Source organism: Acanthaster planci, linkage group LG02 (assembly GCF_054643075.1).
Source record: "Acanthaster planci isolate LZ-2023a linkage group LG02, COTS_SCS, whole genome shotgun sequence".
NCBI lineage: Eukaryota > Metazoa > Echinodermata > Asteroidea > Valvatida > Acanthasteridae > Acanthaster > Acanthaster planci.
Window position 1 is genome coordinate 17578722 of NC_141778.1, and position 20804 is coordinate 17599525.

The 20804-nt window shown below is 41.0% G+C and overlaps 2 protein-coding genes across 3 annotated transcripts; one reads left to right on the forward strand and one right to left on the reverse strand.

The window, feature by feature from the left end:
* The first annotated feature begins 321 nt into the window (after nt 1-321).
* On the forward strand, nt 322-8260 carry LOC147799969 (protein YIPF5-like). 2 transcript variants are annotated; one of them, XM_087133478.1, is made up of 7 exons: nt 347-385; nt 516-651; nt 2295-2455; nt 3011-3045; nt 3724-3834; nt 4335-4516; nt 5130-8260. In XM_087133478.1, the coding sequence occupies exons 2-7, from the start codon at nt 521-523 to the stop codon at nt 5290-5292; spliced, it is 783 nt and encodes a 260-aa protein (XP_086989604.1). In that variant the 5' UTR covers nt 347-385; nt 516-520; the 3' UTR covers nt 5293-8260. The 2 variants fall into 2 exon arrangements, with proteins under 2 accessions (XP_086989603.1, XP_086989604.1); XM_087133477.1 differs by having other exon boundaries at nt 322-651.
* sdad1 (SDA1 domain containing 1) lies at nt 7395-20441 on the reverse strand. Its single transcript, XM_022244661.2, has 18 exons — nt 20246-20441; nt 19328-19432; nt 18512-18610; nt 17730-17912; nt 16977-17077; nt 16546-16603; nt 16303-16380; nt 15662-15763; nt 14857-14926; nt 14436-14597; nt 13744-13879; nt 12824-12998; nt 12047-12158; nt 11321-11514; nt 10662-10756; nt 10079-10163; nt 9009-9170; nt 7395-8760 (listed from the first exon to the last, which is right to left on the reverse strand). Exons 1-18 carry the CDS (start codon nt 20333-20335, stop codon nt 8716-8718), a joined length of 2052 nt encoding a protein of 683 aa, XP_022100353.2. The 5' UTR covers nt 20336-20441; the 3' UTR covers nt 7395-8715.
* Between the last annotated feature and the right edge of the window lie 363 nt (nt 20442-20804).

The following is a 20804-nucleotide window of genomic DNA, read 5'->3' on the forward strand; positions in this document are numbered from 1 at the left end:
TCTGCCAGCAGCATACTGGTCTGCTCCAACACTGAGAGGTGCAGCTCATTAGCGATGTACATTTGCTATTAGTAATCAAGAACTAGCATCTCTTTTGCTTTTCAAAAATTTTCCCCTTAGTAAAAAGATGGCTCAAGTTGCAAATTCACTGAAAATTCTCAGGAAATAGAACCTTTCTATTAGTCCCAACATCCCACGAACACGCCCATTCGCTTCGTGCAGTTAAATTTTGGGGCAGTTAGAGGGTGATATAAACGTGTCAATCCGTGCATCGTGTTGGTGTCCAAGTCATGGGAATTACAACTGAATTAAAGCGCAGGATACCAGCCACAAGTTGTTCACTGAAAGATCAAAACATGATTCCTAGATCCATCCAGCAGATGAAGTAAAGTTTACAAATTCTCGATATTTTCCAACACTATCTTGCAGTTATCGTGAATAATTTCAAACGTAACATTAAGCTGCAAGGCAGTGTTATTAGTCGGCCAAATTCGAAGCGAAAAATTGCCTTGCAGGAGAAATGGCAGGCTACGGGTCGGGGCAAGGTCTTGACCAGCAGGGATTTTTTCAGACGCAGTACGAGGACCAACAAGGATACGATATGGGCGGCGGGCAGCCGCCTCAGCAGCAGCAGCAGTGGCAACAGGAGGGGTGAGCACCAGGAAGACCCAAAACCATCTTGCCATGTTCCACTTATCCCTTTGGTGCAATGGTTTGGAACACAACATATGTCATTGTTGTCAACATGTTTAAGTTAGCTATGGCACGCGTGGACCTGTCATGGCATTTACGCCTGTCCCAGCAAGGGCGGGGGGGGGGGTCCGTCGTCCCATGGAGCGTGGTGGATGATGGACCCCACAAGTCTGGGGGGAGGGGGGAGGTTGCACTTGTAGGGGGTATTTTCTGGAGCAGACACTCATTAGAGGGTTTGGTTGTGGCTGCATAACCAGAGAATGTGCTTGATGGAATAGGCCTAACTGCAGAATAGGCCCTACTCCACAAAAAAAATGACCCTGGAATGACTGGTTACGTGGGTACAAGGTGAAGATCCTTTGAGAAGAGTGTGACACGTTGATCTGTACCTGGCTATGAGATTGATCATGCGGGGTAGCGAGGTATTCTGCTATTGAGCTGGCTTGACCGTATAATGACCGATAGGAGGATGCAACTTGTGCATGACTTCCAGCCAGCGTGGTGAAATCAACCCGAGGTGAAAGCACTTTTGCCACGCAAAGCAACATAAAATGCATTTGTTTTCACCTCACACTGACCCGAGGTCATGCAAAGTCATGTCCGTGAATAGTTGGTAGGTCCCTTATTTTTTCCACTTATTGTGAAAACCAACCTGTCTAGACAATAGGTGGCAAAATTAGGGACCTAGCAACTATACAGTCAAGCACGTTACAAGAAGTTTTTTCTTTTTCCCAAATTCTGGGACCTAAGAAAATGAGACCTATACTAACATGACCAAGCATGCTCATAGTAATATAACAGTATTTCTAGTTCAAATAACTAATTCAGGAATCTACAAATTGCATCTCATATTTATGTTACCTTTTGATTCCTTGCAGTATTATCAGATTATTGCTAAATCAATGAGCAAAGCACTAGTTACCCAGCCCAGACTAACTATAACATATTTTATTTTTAATTCTTTGACATTGTAATTTCCATTGTCCAAAAGTTTCAATAGCTATAAATAAATGTGGTCACTTGGTCCGTGGAGTCGCTTGGTCCGTGGAGGAACAGAACCGTAAAACATTTGTTAGTATTCCTCCACAATCAAAGAAAAACAGGGCATAGGTGAGGAGATGTTCATCACTTCTTGCAGCCTACCCATGTCACTGTGCTATGGTTTGATCTCATAAAAAATGTCAAATTACAAAATGAGTCAGTTTAATTTTTCTGTTATTCCCAAGCATATACTTTCACTGATCACTATGTTTTTTGTTATGCATTACTCTTGTTTCATAATGAGGAGTGAAACAATCATTAAGTTAGTAGTCCTAAAGTTTACTTGGCAGCACCAAAGATGAAAAGCCTTGGGAAAGTATGCCAAAGTTGAGAATTCCACTTTACCTTGGAATTTGTCAGGTACAAAAATTTGCGTTTATTTACATCTCAGACCATCTGCTACAAGCAACTGAGTCAAGTCTGTCGAAGGAGAGTGGATAAGATACCATATGTTGCTTCTCAAATATGTCAAGTCATAAGTTACTTTCAGTTAAGGTACACTAAAAGCATTTCGTAAAAATGTTAAGCAGTAAATTTTCTACTTTGGTTTCTCCCATCAGATCATATGGGTACGACTACAGTCAGCAAGGATATGGGGCACATCCTGGTATGATGGGCCCCCAGACACCCTATACAGGAGACATCATGACCCCTGAACCAGTTCCTGCAGGGTCAAGTGGATATACAGACAGCTTTGATGATGAGCCACCTCTCCTTGAAGGTAAATGCGAGAAATTTGGCTGGTTAGAGAGCTAATGTAAAAATTCAGGACTTTTAAAACTTTGTACTGAGAGTTGCAAAACATACCACATGCTGAAAATGTGGCATGAAAAAGGTACCAAGTCTCAATTTGTATGAATCTTCTTCATCAAGTCAAGCCACCAGTCTACCGAGTGGCTGACCTTTTCTAGTCTTTGCTGTCAATCTTGTTTTGTGAGATATTCAAATTCCTTGGTTTTGCTTTTTTCCGCTGTTGAAGAAATGCAATTATAAGTTGAAATTTGGCCTGAAAACCTGGCTTGTGAAAATGAAATACTGAAAAAGTAACTTCTTATCTATACAGTGGTTTGATCATTTTTCTTTGATGTAGGGTTTGGGTTAATTGGACTTATTTTGTTTAAGTAGGTTTTTCTGCTGGCCATAACTCTAACTAATCTAATCTATTTTTTCTGTAACACTTTGCAATGGGAATGCAATTGTCATTGGTATTTTTGATTACATAATTTATAACACTGATTCAGATATCAAAATAATTTCTTCCTTTCTGTCTTTCCAGAACTTGGAATAAATTTTGAACACATCTACCAAAAGGTGAGTACAGTTTCCTCATGTCAGTTCAGTTTGATTCTCTTGCACATTTCCAAAAGCCAGAATATGAAATCTATAAGTTCAAGATGCTACCACAGTAGAGAATGAGAATGGTGTTGCTGTATTACAAACAACAAATGTCCAGATTGTGTACTAACAAGTGCTTCTCTTTACATGACAAACAATGCCATGTGAAAGTATCCGGGTTTAAGTTGTGAGATTGACTGATCAGTATCAAAGGTTTGCTCAAATAGTATGGACTATATGGCAGGACAGAGCTCTCAATGGTAAAAATGCACAAATTATTGAATAACCCTTCTGCATCATTTTTGGCATTGCACTTACTCATACAGGGTGTATCTCTGCCACAGAAAATACACCTCTGTGCTCATTCAGGTGAAAATTTCTTGTGCACATTCATTTGAAAATTAGTCGTGCACATTTAGTTGAAAAGTAGCTGTGCACATTCAGTTGAAAATTAGTCGTGCACATTCAGTTTGAAATTAATTGTGTACATTCAATTAAAAATGGTTGTGCACAACCTGTGCTGTAAGTGCTCACAGATTGGTATGTATACCCTCTTGAGAGTTGGTCGGGCAGTTTCTTCTAGAGTACCTCAGTGAAGTTCCAAATCACCAGATCTCAAAATATCCAAATAAGTATTCAATGTTTCTTGAACAGACACTTACTGTACTGAACCCACTGAGGGACACAGATCCGGCAGCTATTCACGACAGCGACTTAGCTGGACCCCTGGTGTTTGCTCTGGCATTTGGTGGTACTCTATTACTGGTGAGAGAAACACAAGCAGAATTCCTAGTGGCCATAATCCTACCACATCCAGCGCTTAGTTTGGTAGTATTTTGACTTTACATGGGTGTATGTCTGAAGTTATTTAAGTACAAAGAAGGTGCTGTTATTATTGCACAGTGCTGGATTTAAGAGAATTTAGGAAAGGTGCTTGCTGAATGCAAGTGGAGTAAGACTGAGCCTACTTTTCCTCTGTGCTTAAGCATACATTGCAGATGCCTCAAAGTCATCAGTGATTTCAGTGTCTGTGGTAGTGTCAACCAGATTAATAACTTTCACAATCCTTAACATTATAGAATACTTCATGGAATTAATGTGGGCAAAATCAAGTGACAAACCAGGAAATATCAAAGATGTGTGAGTTCATAACCCAGTAATAAATCCCAATATTTTGCAGTTCATCCCAAATGCCAATCATAATACCCACGTAATTAACAGTATCAGTTGAGGTAATTGAATTGAAATGTGTGTGTCTAACACAGGCCGGCAAAGTCCAATTTGGGTACATTTATGGCATCGGTGGGCTGGGATGCCTGGCCATGTGGATGCTGCTGAACTTGATGAGCTTGACAGGTGTCGCCGTCGGTTGCATCGTCAGTGTCCTTGGTTACTGCCTCCTCCCCATGGTACTCCTCAATTGCCTGGCCATCGTTTTCCCATTAGAGTAAGTTCCCGTGATGGGCGACATTAGAGCTGATCTTCACCCTTACTTTGCAGCATCCTTCAAATTATAGAAATATAGGCCTTCGAAGTACAAGCTTATAGTAATCTAATGCTGTAATAAAAGCATAGGGAATCTTGCAACCGCACACTCCACAGAATGTCAAACCAATCTCTTTATGGCAAATCTCTAAACATCTCACCGTCCACTTCTCTCTCCATTTGGAATCCTTGCTGATAAGGTTCTGTACCCTCCAATGTACTCCATGCAGAAGGTCCTGACATAACCAGCCGACTGGTCAAAAGTTGTGCAGGGTACAGTCGGTACACATTGCCATTGCTGTGGACTCTTACAAATGCTTCCACAATATAAACAGCTAATAATCATGTCTAAGGCACTCAATATCCAAGGAAGAACAGTAAATGATTTGAACTACCCCGACATGCAAAGTGCACCTTAGCACAATTCAGTGAACTTTATGTACTGTGACAATAAGCTAATCCTAAATATTAATTGGAAAATGTGGATCTTTCAAAATGCCATAGGAGTTTAAGGTTTTTGGAAGCTGAGCCGTTCTCAGTGACTTCAGATTCACCCATTGCTTCATTTCTTGCAGGAGTCTCGTCGGCACGATAGCAACCTTGGTTACAATTGGTTGGTGTAGCCTCTCAGCCTCCAAGCTTTTTGTGACGGAGCTTGCTATGGACTCCCAACAGCTCCTGGTAGCCTACCCCTGTGCTCTTCTCTACGGCGTTTTTGCTCTGTTGACTGTGTTCTAAGAATCATGGTAGAGGACTGGTTGCATACACATAGACCAACCCGCTGACCAGGACACAGAAACCATTTCTGCAAGGGTACATCCCCCAATTTTCCTCTAATTTCAGTCACACTCATGGGCAGATGGTATGCATACGTCACAGGCTGCTTTAACCCAAAAAGAGCTGGGGGGGGGCAGAATCCCCTCAACATTTTTTCCGATATCGCCACAGTGCTTTTTTTTTTCAGGAGCTGGGCCTTTGGGAGCTTCTAGAGTAACTCTTTGTGGTAATTTTGTCACCAATTTTGTGAAAATTGAACATATCATTCTTGCGCTGCGCACACATTTCTGAGACAGGACGGCCAAAACTGTATACCTTTTCTACTGCAGTGCTCAATGCATGTGGGCTGGCACACACGTAGCCTTAAACACTTCAAATGATCATAATAAAATCATGTCTGATTGATTACAAACTTCACATTTGTAATGATAAGGAGCGTCTTTACATGTATGCCAAGTTTCAAAATAATCGCTGAATTCCGTGGGGGGCAGAATGCCCCCCCCATGGGCCAAAATAACCAGGCTCTTTGAGGGTTAACCAACAGGGGCAAGTTAGGGTGTAACCTATAACTCCATCGCTGACGAGTTGCTTTTTAACAACTTGCACGTGCATAACAGTCACACTCAACTGAAGTAGAGCTGCAACTTTCTTAGTGTTAATGGTCAATGATATCTTGTAACTTTATTTTTATGGGTATAATTCGCACTGGACTGACAAGCAAAACTGGCTATTAATAACCAGTGATGCGACCATGCCCGAGGGCCTGGTTCCGAATGGTCAACTAGATGGTAAAAAAACCATCCTTCATTTGGGCGACATTGGTCAAACTGTAGTTAACTGTAATTGTCGTTTTAACTTGCCCTCGGATGTTGTGACATACAAGATGCACCTGTCCAGTATAAGAGTGTGTGCACTGGTGTGCCATTCATAATGTCATCTCCTCGGATTATATTACTACAACATGGTTCACGTAGGAAGTGGGGAGTAACCGCTTCCTAGGGCTCTGTCAGAATCTTGTGTCTAGCGTTAGGTCTAGGTCAACATCGGTTGAAAATACCTGAAGACAGCCTCACAACAGACATAGCCGTAGCTCTGAAAACCCATTTCGGATACAGCCGAAGTCTTGGCTGATTCAACCTCCTCGTTCAAAGTGAAGAGAACTAGCTAGAAATCAGTCAACACGGAGGGCCCAGTACTGTTGTGCCGTCTTGTCTCCAAAATACTGTTGTGCTGTTTTGGTTACACCCCCTACATATTGACAGTGCAGTTCATTAAATGTTATCTTTCAACTGTCATCATTGTACATGTACAGTAGATGTCTGAGAGTAGTGTACCGGTGACTATCAGATCAATTATATTCTCGTACACCTGTGGTGGAAGAGTAAGTCTGTCCTAATCTACCTCAGCTAGCCTTGATTGTCTAGATATGGGTACTTGTGGTGCATGAGTTCATCTTTATTCCCGCAAGCCGTGAATGGTGGTCAGTGAAACAGTTGCACATGTGCATGAGGTGTAACCAGCATCATGGTTTAATAGTTTTTAGTATCGCAAACCACAAGCCTTCTCCGTGTCCTCCAGATGTCCTGTTCTCTTTCTCAGAATCTACTCCCAAAAAATGAATGTTTTTAGACCTGAGCTTGTGAAACCTGGACAGAATTGACATGCTGTGTTTGCATCTAGGCTCGTAATTTTTGTGAGTTGTTCCATAAGACTTTTCTTAGAGTGGTCTTTGCAATATGTACATGAAGTCAGACTACGTACAGAATGGCGGACTGACACAGAATAAATTGTGCACATTTTCAGAGAGTGGGTCCCTTAAAATTTCTCCAATTTTACATGATCAGTGAGAACTTCACCTGAAGACAAATGTTGATTCTGTTAATTACATTTTGTTCTTTTCTATTTAGGATATTATTTAAATTTTTGTATAAATAACAAAATAAGGGTATTTTTGGGCTCCCTTCTGCATTCGGGTACCCATTTCATTTGTCGTTTCAACTTGCACATACAGACGCGAAGGGCACAAAATGGGCACTAAAGAAAGGCGCTTTAAAACTGAAAAATAAATTACTTTCGAATTAATGCTCTTTGAAACAATGTAACTCTGCTTTTTGAAGCAATGGCTATCAAATGGTATGACTCAATTTCATGGCCAGTGAAATTTTTATAAAAAGTTATAGTTATGATTGAAATAAAAAAAAATGTCTTTTTCAATCCACCCTGAAAAAGAAAGAGCACAAAAATGACTAAAACGAAAGGATGTGGTTGAAAGACAACCAAATTTTCAATTGTCATTAAAAAATCTTTCAAATGGCAAAGTGAAATTGAAATATTAAACCCTCATTTGCTGGGAGCACTGAAGGTTGTGATCGAAATCAGTCACCTGTGGCTGGAGTATCACAGGTATGTATGATAAGTGACTGCGGGTACTAGACTGCGGCTTTCCATCGGTGCATGTGTTACATTTGGACACTGCCTATTAACAGGTGGCCATGTGGGCCAATATAAAACCCTGTACCACAAAATACAACCAATATGTTGTAATTTATGGAGTTAAAGTATATGAACCATGCAAGGTTTTTGTAAAGTGTGATCTCCAGACGCCCTTGTTGAAGGTAACTGTGCAACACGACGTCACAATGTGCCAGCCAAAGTTTGGCCAACAATTTTCAAATGCCTGTATGCACTTCATTGTTTCCCCAAACAATTCATGTGTTTCTAAGACAATTTATTTCATTCAGTGTTGGGGTCAGTTTTCTGTTTTTAGCATTGCGTGCTTCACGGAAAATCAGGCCGACAAAAGTACCTGTGAGTTTAGGGAAAAGAAAATATCAGGCCTGAAATGTATCCTATTATATTTGTTTGATAATCACCATTGAAACTTTGTTTTTGAAATAAATATATGCATTAAAATGCGTATACTGTAAAATATTTGACTTTCATCATTTTGCAGTGGGGAATGTGATAGTTGCATGTTGTAAGAAAACCTTGGGTTTTATAAACAAAACAAAATGGAGACACGAAGTGAAAATAAAATCTTCCAATGAATTCTCCTGACAGGAAGTGTCAAGGTTACCAGGTACTGATGATGCCCCACTTTTTTGGCGTGTGTGCTTTTTCTATGGTGTTCAGTGAGCTGTAGGTCCCACTGGCTGCTTAGGAAAGTGCAGGTGTAAATAGAGTGTAACATCATTGGTACACAGGCCTGTTATGTGTAGAAAGTGGCAGCACTGGCCTATGGGCTGTGGCCTCATAACAGATCTAAAGATGTACAATCCAATGTGTAGTGACCCATTAGATTTATGGCACTTAGTCATTTGAGATTTTTATAAACGGGATACATCAAGGTCTTGCCTCCCCGTGGCTTGAGCGAATGTGTGGACCTCAACGTCGTTTCTGTTTCTTCAAGAGAATATTTCTGAGGGCAATCTGGACAGAAAGAAAAACGAGTTCAAAATTAAAGTTAGCACCTGCATCAAAATTAGTGTTTCATCGAGCGAGGTTGCTTAAAGGTGAAGGATATGTTAGGCAAAGCCTGGTTGGCCTTCCACTTCTTGGCTACATAAATAATCAGACTACTGCAAAATTGCTCCTCGGTTAAGTTTGACCAACCAGCAACAACTCGTCAATGCACCAGACTAAACTCTCCAGTCAATAGGAATGGCCAGCTGAAGTACCTGCTTGTCACGGAAGGACCGTTTAGTCTTGGTTTTGAAGCCATGTTTCTGCTTGACCATCATGAAGGGCTTCTTCCTCAGCTTCTCCTTGTTGGTGGTGCTGGCATTGGGGTTCATCCGCCCCTTCTTGGACCCGTACTTGTTCCTTCCCTCCCGCCCGGCCTGCACAGTAATCCATGGTTGACATTTTTCAATACCATCTTTAGAGATTTATGCTGACCAGTCTGCAGCATTTTTGATGGCCACCATGAAATTTTTTGTTGAACTAGTGCAGTTTTTGCCTTACAATAATATTCACAGAGACCTTTAAATTAGCACTTCTTATCCCATGCATTTTCAAGGTTTCTTTGAGTGTGTACAACACAGCTGTGAAAACTGTGCCCCTAATTGTTATATAGGACATGAAAGGAACAATAGAAAAGTAGAGAGTAGCACTGACATGCAGAGAACTACCGTTTCATTTCTGTTGCTTAAATAATGAGCATGTTGAAGTGTCAACAATGTTACTCCTGCTCATCAAACCAATAAAGTCTTCCAAGACTGTTGATAGGAGTACACAGTTCTGAGCTGCCACTTCAAACACAAGTTTAACTAAAAGATGATCTTGAGGTGTCCTACCCAATGACAAACGCACTACAAGTCCACTGGGTAATTTTACCCATTCCCAAAGGAAACTACAAGATCTTGTGACCTTTGAACACAAAACCACTGCGAGACAGCACTCCATTTTCAATGTATCACGCAGTCTAGGTACAGAATACTGGTGTGGGATTGGGACTTAACCTTCAAACCATCAGTTTCTTGCAATCTATGAACCTTGAGCTGAACCAAGAGAGGGCGCAATTCTCCTTTGGTAGTGACTGAGCATCGCTGGTTCACGAACGACTATGAACACAAGTGTTGCAGACTCATCGCTACCAACAAAATGAACACTTCAGACCAATACAGCTCTTCTCAAACCAATGAGGGGGTACTTCTGCTTGCAGATAGAAGGTCCCCTTTGGACTCCAAGTTTTGGTTGGGTGGACAGGGCTAGAATTATTTAAGGGAGGTGGAGCTTCATTTCTTACCATAACCGTAGCTAATCTCGCTTCCTTGTCATGTCTTGGCCTACTGTTGATTCCCTCAATTCTACTGAGTGACAGCAGCTCAGCACTGGGTGGATCAAGGAAAAAATGGATAAAAAGATGTGTTCCAAATCAGATGATATTGGATTATTTGCCTTTTGAAGACCTGACTGTTTGACCTAAAGCAAGCAGGTCTCTGTTCTGAGCTATTTTTTGAGGAATTTTCGATCACAAAATGAAGGATATTTAGACAATGTAAATCAGTCCAATTCGGCTACTTTTTTCCCTTAGCACAAAAAAATCCCCAAATGCAAGGTTGAAGTAGTCATAGCCACACGGGAAATTACTCATGCCTCATTAGCCATTAAATGCCCCTAAGTCACAGTATTTCAATGTTGCCACCGTTACATCCACTCTGCTGGAAGTTTTAAGGATTTTTCATCATCTCTGAATCTCACCCATGAAAGACATTTTTGTTCCACTTGGTGCGCAAATACAGGGAAAGGATCAAACAAAATGGTTTAACCATGGCCTCCATCTCGCAATCCCTGGCAGAGTGAACGTTTTGAAGGGACTTATTCATTACCTGGTTTCCTGCTCTAGTTCCACATGTTTCCTCTTTGTCCCCCTCTTGCTTTTGGTTGCCTCCAGTTGCTTGGAGAGCTGATGCACTTTGATATCCTAGCAACGAGTTGAAATAATTGAAAATTGCAGTTCTGACCACTACGGCAAACTCAAAGTGCCAAGGCTTGTTGGAACATGCCTGGATCCTCTAACAGCCTCTCCTTAAATAGTCACTGGCAGATCCAGAAGGGGGGTCCAACAGGGGTCATCCCCCTCCTCCTTGATAAGAAAGGGGTGACTATTTTGAAATTTTTGAAATAGAAAGATTATTTTGGGCGACTGTTTCACTTCCTCCCCAAAGTATGCAAAAAGCCCCAAATTTTAGCCTAACCCCTCAGAGAGGTCATAAAATAACCTCAAAAAATTGCCCACTTTTTTCTTTCCCAGCGAAAAAAAGTACTGTATTAAAAAAAAACACTGAACATGTTTGAACTGGTGTAACATAAAGTGCACTGTTCTGGAATGACCTAGCCTTATTGAAAAACCAACTGGCTCACTCAAATGAGCAACCAAACATTGAGAACCATTTTGATCAGCAAGACAAGCACCCATGTATCCCTCCACCTATCCCTTCACCTTCCCTTCCCCTGTCATTACAAGACTATCAGATGTTGTAATTACCTGGAAGTCTTGCTGCGTGAGCAGTCTGGTCTGACTGATGGCTGCGGCTCGGGCTTTCTTTTCCTCAGCAGTTAAGTTCTCAGCCGGATTGTCTTTCTTGGCTTCTCCTACTTCTTCCTCATCGCTGGAATGAATGATATCGTGCCAGCTGCCCTCACTGTCATCAGAATCGCTCTCATCCGACTCTTCATTGTCTGCAAATTTGAAAACAAAAGACTATCTACAGATTGGACTATAATTACTGCTCTACAGGTATGACAGTTTTGCACTGTACTGACTTGATACCAATATCAACAAAACCCTGGTTAAAAGCAAGCACAGCGAGAAAACTGCAATGTAGATAAGCACTGTTACCTAAGATTCTGATGGCATGTTCTCTGCAAAAAAACTGCCACGGTGCAGAAGCAAAATTGTGCATTCTCCTTGACTTAAATAAAACTGGACCTCTAATCCTAATTTAAGGATTCTTTAATCATGAACGAATAAACACGCTGCAAATCTTTGATATATAATTTTGAGAGATTTAAGTGAGTACAGGTGCAGAATGTGTTATAGATATTCAGAATGAAGAAAATTCAAGAGAAATAAAATGATGATTTCCTAGCAATGTCCTCAATCTTATTACTTCTGTATCTTGTTTTGGAATTCTGAAATTAGAAAAATCTAACAATGAATAGGATGACAACTTGACTATGCGAGGGGCACTGCCTCAGGTTTAGGACTGACCTCCCTCTGCAGTCTCATCTTTCAGTACCTCTGCCCCAGGGATGAAGTCCTGAGCCACTAGCTCACCGTACTCTTTGGCTCTGATTTCCGTGCTGTGCGCAGTCGGCTTACCCTGTGATGAAAGATGAAACAAAAAAATTACAGAATCTTTTATTTTTGGCACAGGGGGCAAAATTTCATTCTCACTTGCAACGAGTCAGAAGAAAAGTCAAGCCAACTAAAAGCATAAAATCTAGCTCTACTAATTTGAAGCACGTCTAAAAAGCACGCTGACACCGGTCTACATGTAAGGAGATTTCTCCTGATATTGCCTGCTTTTCAAGCAAGATCTTCTTGCAAAATTAATAGTTTGCTTTTTAGCTTTCCTGTTTACGATATTACTTGCATCATCAATGAAACTTCACGCAGCTGCAAAGTCCTCCAGGACTTTTCTCTGCTTTAAACAACATTAGGATTTCTCTTGGCGCCACGTTACATGCAACAAAATTTAAACCCAACACAACTGAAATACGAACGCTCCAGAATGCAACAAAATCCAAAACAGCTGAACTGATAATACTGTTGACTAAAACAAAACACAACAAAACTCGTCGGTGGATTTTACTGCACTGAGCAACGCACAGGATAACCAACAGCCCTGCTCACTTTATAGTAACACAGTCTACTCTGCCATTAGTGTTGACTTCTACAAATCCAACAATTTACAACGAAGTTTTACCACCGTTACAGAATTAGGGACAACTGAACAAAAACCCTGTCGGCACCTCTTGAACTCACCCTGTCTTTCTTGTGCAGCATCTCCGGGTTGATGCCCCTGAAGAGCGATATGAGGGACCTCGCTGCTGACACCACGGCCTTGTTGCGGTAACTCTTGTACTGCACCAGGTCCTGCAGCAAGTCCTGACCCATCGCCAGCGGGCAACGGCTGCAGATCTCACGCACCGCATTCAGACTACAAATGGGTACAAATATAAATGATTTCAAAATGCAAAGCCTAACGTAGAAGTCATAGTGAGAATACAAAGGAAACACAAGAACATTTTCATACAAGGGTAATCCCAGAAATTAGGGGTCCCTTTTTTTGGTGTCCCTGTCACATCTGATATAGGATTTTGTAAGTTCAGAACACATTTTCTAATTTCCAAGATTGATGAATTAATGCAAATTACCTGCCAAACAAATAGTAATGGTTTGAAAACAATTCTGGTGATATTTCCATGTCAAATAGCAAAAGTCAGATGTAACAGGGACACAAAAATGTCACACTTTGGGACTGCTAATTTCTGGAATTACCCACAAACTCAAACCTCAGTTTCCTGAAATGAAATTTGGTAATGAAGAAAAACATTTTTCCAGGGGGAAGATGACGTTAATGCAGCCTAAAGTTGCATTCACCTAGTCCCCTTTTTGACAGTTTACCAATGTTACTGGATTGGCACATTAAGCATTTTCCACACACACTGTCACTGTAATGGTAAAAAAAAAAAACATTGTCATTTATCAGCTTTAGTTAAGAGCACTTGACAGTCAATCAGGTGTATTCCTTCAGCTGTGGGTGCCCCACACTCAGCACATGCATGCCATGAATCACTGATATTGTTGCACTGTTCCAGAGGTCTGCTGGAAAGCAAATTTGTACCATAATCATAAGAATTATTCACAATTGAAGGAGCACGATGTCAATTCATATGGCTTACCCAACAGCCATCACTTCGCTGGAGTTTCTCTCTGTGACAAAGTTATTGACGATGGTCCTGACCATGGTCTCTACGATATCGGGAGGCACAAGCTGATGTGTGGACTGGGCAGCACACAGAAGGATCTTTGTGACCTCTGAGATAGGATTCAGGAAAAAAACAAATGATAAATTCAAGTTGACAAGCCTGAACCAATGGGATTAATAGTGCCTCTGTTTTAACAAGAAACCTTTAACCCTCCAATGCCAAGATGCACTGATGTAAAAAATCAGTCAAATGACGCCTGCATGTCTATGTGTCGCAGCAAATCAAGTGAAAAGCATTTTTGACTGTCTGTGACTGTTACAGCAAAATAAATAGGAATCCTATACTGGGAGTTTGTCTGAAGGCAAGTTTTTTCATTTACATTCACACAAAGCTGAGTATGTAGTGTTTACAAAATGCCAGAGGACAAACCACGCAATATAAACTTAACTTCTCCCCGATGCAAAAAAATGCATCGTACAATAAATTTCAGCAGGAGCACAAGCTTTAAATTACTGCAAATTCCATCTTCAAAGCATACTCTGAAAAGTTTGTTTGACAAGTACATGGACTCTTTCCAGGGGGGTTTTTTTAGTCAAGAAAGGTCTGTAATAACGAAGAAAAAATAAGTCCATCTGACATATGAGTCTGTGCATCAAGAACGCTACCTCTCTGATGTGGCTGGACGAACCGTTGCAGGAAAGGGTAGAAGTTGAAGAGGAAGAGCTCATGGATTCCCACCAATCGGGACACCAGGTTTATCATCATCAGCTTGACCTCAAACCTCTCGTTTGAGGATTCTAGCTGCTTGAAGAGCTTCTCCGCAACATCTGCAAGGGGATCAGAAGGGAGGGAAATTTAAAGAGGCGGCGTGGTCGGAGGTTGACAGGGTAGGTGGCGATAGTGGATTGCTGTTGCCTTGATTGTCAACAAAGGGGCTGTTATGTTTAAAGTGAGTCGCATTTGAGCAGCTAGGCACTTGTTCCAAGCTGGAAATGAGTCATACTCCACTCAATATATCCACAGTAATGATAGTTTCAACACGCTCCTTTTAGTCTCTTTTCAAACCGTTTTGTCTGATGAACTTACTTTGAGGATCATGAATAAGATGCAAGGCTGAGAAGTTGAAGGGCACAGGCTTCTTTTTCTTCTTTTCTTTCTGGGAAAAAAAACCAACACCCAAGAGTCATCACTGAGCCTTTCTGTCAGACACCGAGGCAGCATTTGAATGTGTCACTTGTGTTAACATCGGTACACCCCTGAATTCATGAAGAGCAGGAGTATGAACTCTTGGGTAAGGGAGAACATGCTCTTGATTAGACCAGAAGTTACTCTTGCATTACATGGTCATCTTTAAGATGGCAGAATGGTGACCGTTTTTCTGTTTTGCGCGATGTGATCTGAGAGTAATGCACATGCAGCATTTTCTTGCATCCCGAATATCGAGAGTAGCACCCAAGAAGGCATAAATTGTTTCAGTTTTCTGTGCAATCGTCAATGTGCAAAGACATAGCAATGTCAGATCTAGCAGTAGTACTTTTGCTAATGATGACAGGGTCAACAAATAAAATTAATGCTTTCACAAAAATTTGCTGAGCAACCATGAAATTTGGCTTTAACAGCAAGAACAGATTACCAACCAAAAATGCCTTCTGTATACTGCTTGTAGCTGGTTTGCATCATTTCATGCTCAGCTGATGAAACCGCTGTACAATATTTTCTGCTAATCAGCTCCATGAAGTTGGACTCGGTTTCATTAATCTGTTTAATATAGGTGTTTTTGACATGCTTTACTAAACACATTGCTGAAATGAATCAATGAAATGTTTTCTCAACACAAAAATCAGTTCATTTTTAATCTGTATCAACAATTGCATCAGGAGTTTGTACAAACCTTGAGGAGTTTCAGGGCCATCTCAGTCTTCCGTTGTCTTTTCCTGGTTTTCTTGTTGACGCGCTGGGCCATCAGTAACGTTCTCTGAGTGGGTGCGTCATCCTGGCACAATACAGCATGACAGTGTTAAGGTACGGGTGACTATTTGAACTTTGCATTTTGAGATTTCCCTTTGTTCTGTTAACAGCCATTTCATACATTGAGCAAAAGGAGAAGGAAATCACGTGCTGATAGTAAAAGGATTTCAATGTGACATTTGCCTTTGATTTGAACTTCACTCCAAAATTCCACGTACAGCTAAGATGAGATCAACAACAGCTCTACCTAATCCACTCTGAGCGAAACAAAAGAGGGCGTGGGTTTTTTTAGTACTCACCACATAGGTATGCGTTCATAAGGGGATCAATGGCGAGTTTGACGCGGAGCACGCTGAGTACGCGTAATAAATTTATTCCTCAATGTATGGTCTTTGCGTACACGCAGAACGCGTGCAAGAACCCGCTGGGAAAACTTACAACCTTCTGCCTTTCTTTTGCTGCTTGGGGGTGCACTTCAAGTCCAGGCGGATAGCGATATACCATTTAAGCTTTCTTTCCAGTAACAGCCATTGGTGAATATTTTAGAAAATTGACTTCACTTACATCTGAGTCACTGCTACTACTGTCTCCATCCTCCTCTGCGTCTGAGCCCAAGAAGAATTTCAGTGCCGCCACAAGAATCTATTCCACAGAAAAGTGGATTAACCACGACGCCTGACTAATTTTTGTTATGAATTTAACTATGCGCAAAACACTTTATAAACTCCAAATAGCCAACGGTCAAGTTCATCTTTCACATGAGTTTCAAAATCAATGTTTACCTTAAAAATAAGAAAAACCTCTTACCTTGGTTATTTTGGAGAAGCAAGCTGCGACGATGACATTGACAGTCTTGGCGTCTCGCCTACATTGTACAAAACCAGTTCAGGGCAAGGGTTATACGCAGACCCTAAGGGATAGTTTATAACTGGCTTCACCCACTGCTTGAACACATCATTAAGAGAGAACATCATTTCCAGCCTTGGGGCTGTCTGGTGTCTCAATGCCATTCTTACTTACTGTTAAGGACACTTTAGTGCTGGGCATCTCTTATATACATTGTAAATATAGAAAAGATTGGGCCAAACACATGAGACAGCAAAATAGTTTTCATTCTGGAGCAGTTCAAAGTTAAAACAGAATAAAAACAGTCAAATATCAATTAGAAAGAGTTCATTGCAAGAACATCAAGGGAAATGTTTTCTGAAGTTGGAAACACAGAATTGTCAAGTACCTACCAGATGTTTTTCTTATACAGTTCTATCATGACATCCAACGACATCTTCCCAGCAACTGCGTTGCTGTCCCTCAGCATGGTGTACATGAAATTCTGAAGAGTCTGTTATCAGAAAGGACCCAAACCAACGAAATGGAGGAAGTGTTTAAGACAAAAACTATTGAAATTCATTGGACAAAATTAAACAGTTTAAATAAGTTGTTTTGTCTTCCTTGTCTAAGAATATGTCCAACATATGCATAATATAAGCTATACATACGACAACCTATCAACTCAGTGTTGCCGATACATTCATAACCAAAAAGAGGTTTTCAGCATTCAACAGATATATCTTCGTGTACTGCATGTTGCCACTATTTCAATTTTTTCTGTAATAATAAATACAAAGTTTGAAGTTTACAGCTGAGGCAGACTCGCCGAATACGGTGTGAACTGTGATTTGACAGGCACAAATTTCCTAAAACTGTGCAGCAAAATCACAGCAGAGATACATGGGCGACAACTGCTCTGCCTTATTGCTACCCTAGTCAGTGTGACAACTTGGGGAAGCCTTTTAGGAATTCATATATAGGCATCCACAAAACTTGGATTGACTGGTCACCGACTGTTGGTTTTTTTTTGTGTGTGTAGATGCGAATAAATCAATCTCTTTACTATAAATCATCACCTATTCTCATTTGTCGAGAACTCTACGTACCCTACCAAGCTCTGAAGCTCAGTTACAGGATTTTGTTGTCCAGAGATGGAGACTCACCGTATTGACTCGGTTGTCTTGGTGTTTCTTGTTGATCCTCTTGATGTCATTGACCAGGTGATGGTACAGCATCTTCCTGAGGAGTTTGTCCTGACAGCGAAGGAGCTCAAAGAACAGCTCCAGGAGGCTTGTGGGCTCAATCAGTCCTTTGTTGCGCAGTAAGATCAACCCCTTGCAAAATGTCTTCAGGGTGAAGAGAGGAGAAATAAGGATAGTAAACCGAGTCTTTTCTCAAATTTGCTCTGACAAGAAGAAACAGGTTGGTGAGAAGTTTTTCAATTGGACTAGTGTATGACTATGTGCCGAGGGCCCACATGAAGACCGTACAGTGCAACAAAACTTAGTTGTGCGTAAGCCCCAAGCACACTGTGCATGTAAGTGGTTAATTCTCACCAAAGGGAAGTCATTTCCAAGTAAAACAGCATCCTCTTTTGTTCCTGCACAAAGCCGATATCATCAAAGCAAAATTTACCACAAAGTGAAATTTTGCCTGAGTATTTTAGAAAACTGGTTCAAAGCTGGTTACAAGGCTGAGTGTAAAAGTTACGGTCTGGAAATAACATGAGCCACTATGAAAGCCACTGGCTACCAGCTTAAGCCACTTCCCATGGGGGCATATACCACTCGTGACTATGGCCAGTTGACTTGGACATGGTCTAAGTCGAGGCTTCATCTGACATTTCTTTGCATTTATTTCAGTTCAAACTGCAATAATTTGGACTGAAATGGAAGTAAATTTGAAATTTAATAATTGAGATTAATTTGATGTGATTCCATTTTACCATCCTCATGTCTGGGTCCAAGACTGTGCTATGCCTCCGCAGCAGGTCTATCAGCTGCTGTGGATACCCAGCTAGCTCCTTCGGGTAACACTGTGCCACCTAAATGTGTACCATTAGTACACAAAAGACCACAAAAAACTTTTAGTACTAAACTTGAAACTAAGATTTTTCCATGGTGGACTGGCATATGTTGTGAGAATGCTGAGATTACTTTTGGGTAACATTGTTTATGCAACATTATTAAGTCAACCACTACAAATGCTGAGTTAAAAGTCATTTGTAAAAGTTGTTTGTACGATACTTCTCACGGTTACTTCATTTTTTCGCAAAAATGAGGCCTTCCATCAGAAAGTGGTATCTACTACAATGACAGGCTGTCTAGTGTCTACAGCAGCCAAGTTCAATTTCAACACATGTTCCGCATCTACAGATATATGGTGTGCAAAATACATTGAAAATTGTAACAGGTTTATCCCATCACCCACCAAGGTAAACATACAGGAAACTGACTTTACACTCCCTGAAAAGATAACTGGTTTGGGAGCCAAAGCAAAGTCAGTTGGCTGTTGGATGTCCTTAGAAGAGTTTGCTATTTGGGTTGACAACAAAATGCTACAAGTAATCTTTTAAGTCCGACCAGCAAAAGAGTCCAGAGGATCCATCTGCCAAAAAGGAAAAAAAACGGTTCCCTCTTTTTAAAACCTTGACCACACATTCTTTTAAATTTTGGCCTTTCACACAATAGTTACACCTGTGTAACAATGGGTGTATTGATACATGTGAGTGTGAGGGAGCTATTGCTGGGGGTTCTGGTACCTGGCAGAAGAACATGACAAGCTCAGCCAGGTTCTTGGAGTGTTGTGTCGGTTTCAGCTGGAAAATCTGCAAGTTGGACTCATAGTGGCGATACTGCTGAAGAAACTGGAATGGTCCAAAGAATGATAAAGATAACCATCATAGAAATAAGCAAAAAAAATTACATTTGTGTCAGTCAGGTGGCATTACACAAAGAGATCTGTCTTAATAAAACACGTTAGTTTTGGCAACTGTACAATGTACAAAAAAGTCAAAATGTGGGCAAAGTTTGACAATTGCAGTCTCATATTTCCTACACGTAAGTCAGCTGGCAGGGAAGCATGAGTCATTTCAGAAGGTAATGGCAGCAAATCATTTTAGGAACCATGCAGTTGGTATTTTCGAAGTAAATGCCTCAAACTACCTCTTGTAAAAGGCAAAGTGTGGGAGAAAAATAAGTCACCTTAGCAATGTCTGTGTACAGGTAGGCCTATATCTTATGGAGCTCTTCCCCAAATGAATAATCATTATCAGGCTGCTACTACTATTGGGCCTTGGCCGTATGTCAAATTCACATCCTAATTGATAAAGTAGTTAGTGGTACTAAAAGTAGTAGGGATGGCAGGACCTGACGGTGGCGCCTATTATCAGATGATGTAGGCCTAGGCCTAGTACTGTAGCCTAAACCTAAAATTTAATTATCATGGCTATGTTTAAGAAACACATTTGATTGTGACACTATTACTCAGCATGCTCAGCCTCTAATGTTATGCCTTACCATGTTACATGGTACCCCCAGAACTGCGGGATTCGTCTGCCGTGGACGACGAACCCCACAGTTCCGGGGGTTGGCTTGTACTGTAAATTAATAATAGACATGACAGACAGCATGTGAAAGTCATGATGGTTGTCATGGATGATGGACAATGGTTTACCAACCTCCTCAATATACGACTGTGGGTCCCGTTTGATGAGGTTCTGCAACTGTGGCAGATTGTTCGGAAGCTGGTTTCGGTTCCTGTCGCTCATTTTCTTTCTGAAATTCTTAAAATTAAACGTACAGTATCAGACTATCGGCGGGCCTATTGACTGAATATGAATTAATTAGTGTGTTGTTCGGATGAGGCCTCACGTGTGTAAAATAATCGTCAGGTCTTGTTCATTGGTGCATTTCTGATTACAAGTAGTAGGGTCTAGGAATAAGACTTGATGAAAATCCATTTTGACCGTAGAGGGCGCTTTTAAAAGGCCGTTGTTTCTTAGGCAGAGTGACATACGTAGACCAAGGCCGTTTTCTAAAATCAACTTCGTCTCTGTAAGAGGCTTCGTGTAGGAAACCAAACTCCGATCGTGGGCCTGAAGTACTGTAATATTTGGCTCTTTTGCATCCTACTTGATGCTTTTTGCCACTATTAGACTTACTATTTGGCTTACAACCTCAAAGTCAGGAAGTAAAAAAAAAAGTTGAAGCCTCAGACGGAGCCCAAGTCGAGTATTG

Excerpts from the sequence above, each read along its gene's own strand:
- LOC147799969 (XM_087133477.1), top strand. The coding sequence starts at position 521 with ATGGCAGGCTACGGGTCGGGGCAAGGTCTTGACCAGCAGGGATTTTTT. Across the intron at positions 652-2,294 it reads CAGCAGTGGCAACAGGAGGG|ATCATATGGGTACGACTACA; the intron begins GTGAGCACCAGG and ends TTCTCCCATCAG. Across the intron at positions 4,517-5,129 it reads GCCATCGTTTTCCCATTAGA|GAGTCTCGTCGGCACGATAG; the intron begins GTAAGTTCCCGT and ends CATTTCTTGCAG.
- sdad1 (XM_022244661.2), bottom strand. The coding sequence starts at position 20,335 with ATGAGCGACAGGAACCGAAACCAGCTTCCGAACAATCTGCCACAGTTG. Across the intron at positions 16,604-16,976 it reads CTGTATAAGAAAAACATCTG|GCGAGACGCCAAGACTGTCA; the intron begins GTAGGTACTTGA and ends TGTACAATGTAG. Across the intron at positions 12,999-13,743 it reads AGCGAAGTGATGGCTGTTGG|TCTGAATGCGGTGCGTGAGA; the intron begins GTAAGCCATATG and ends ACCCATTTGTAG.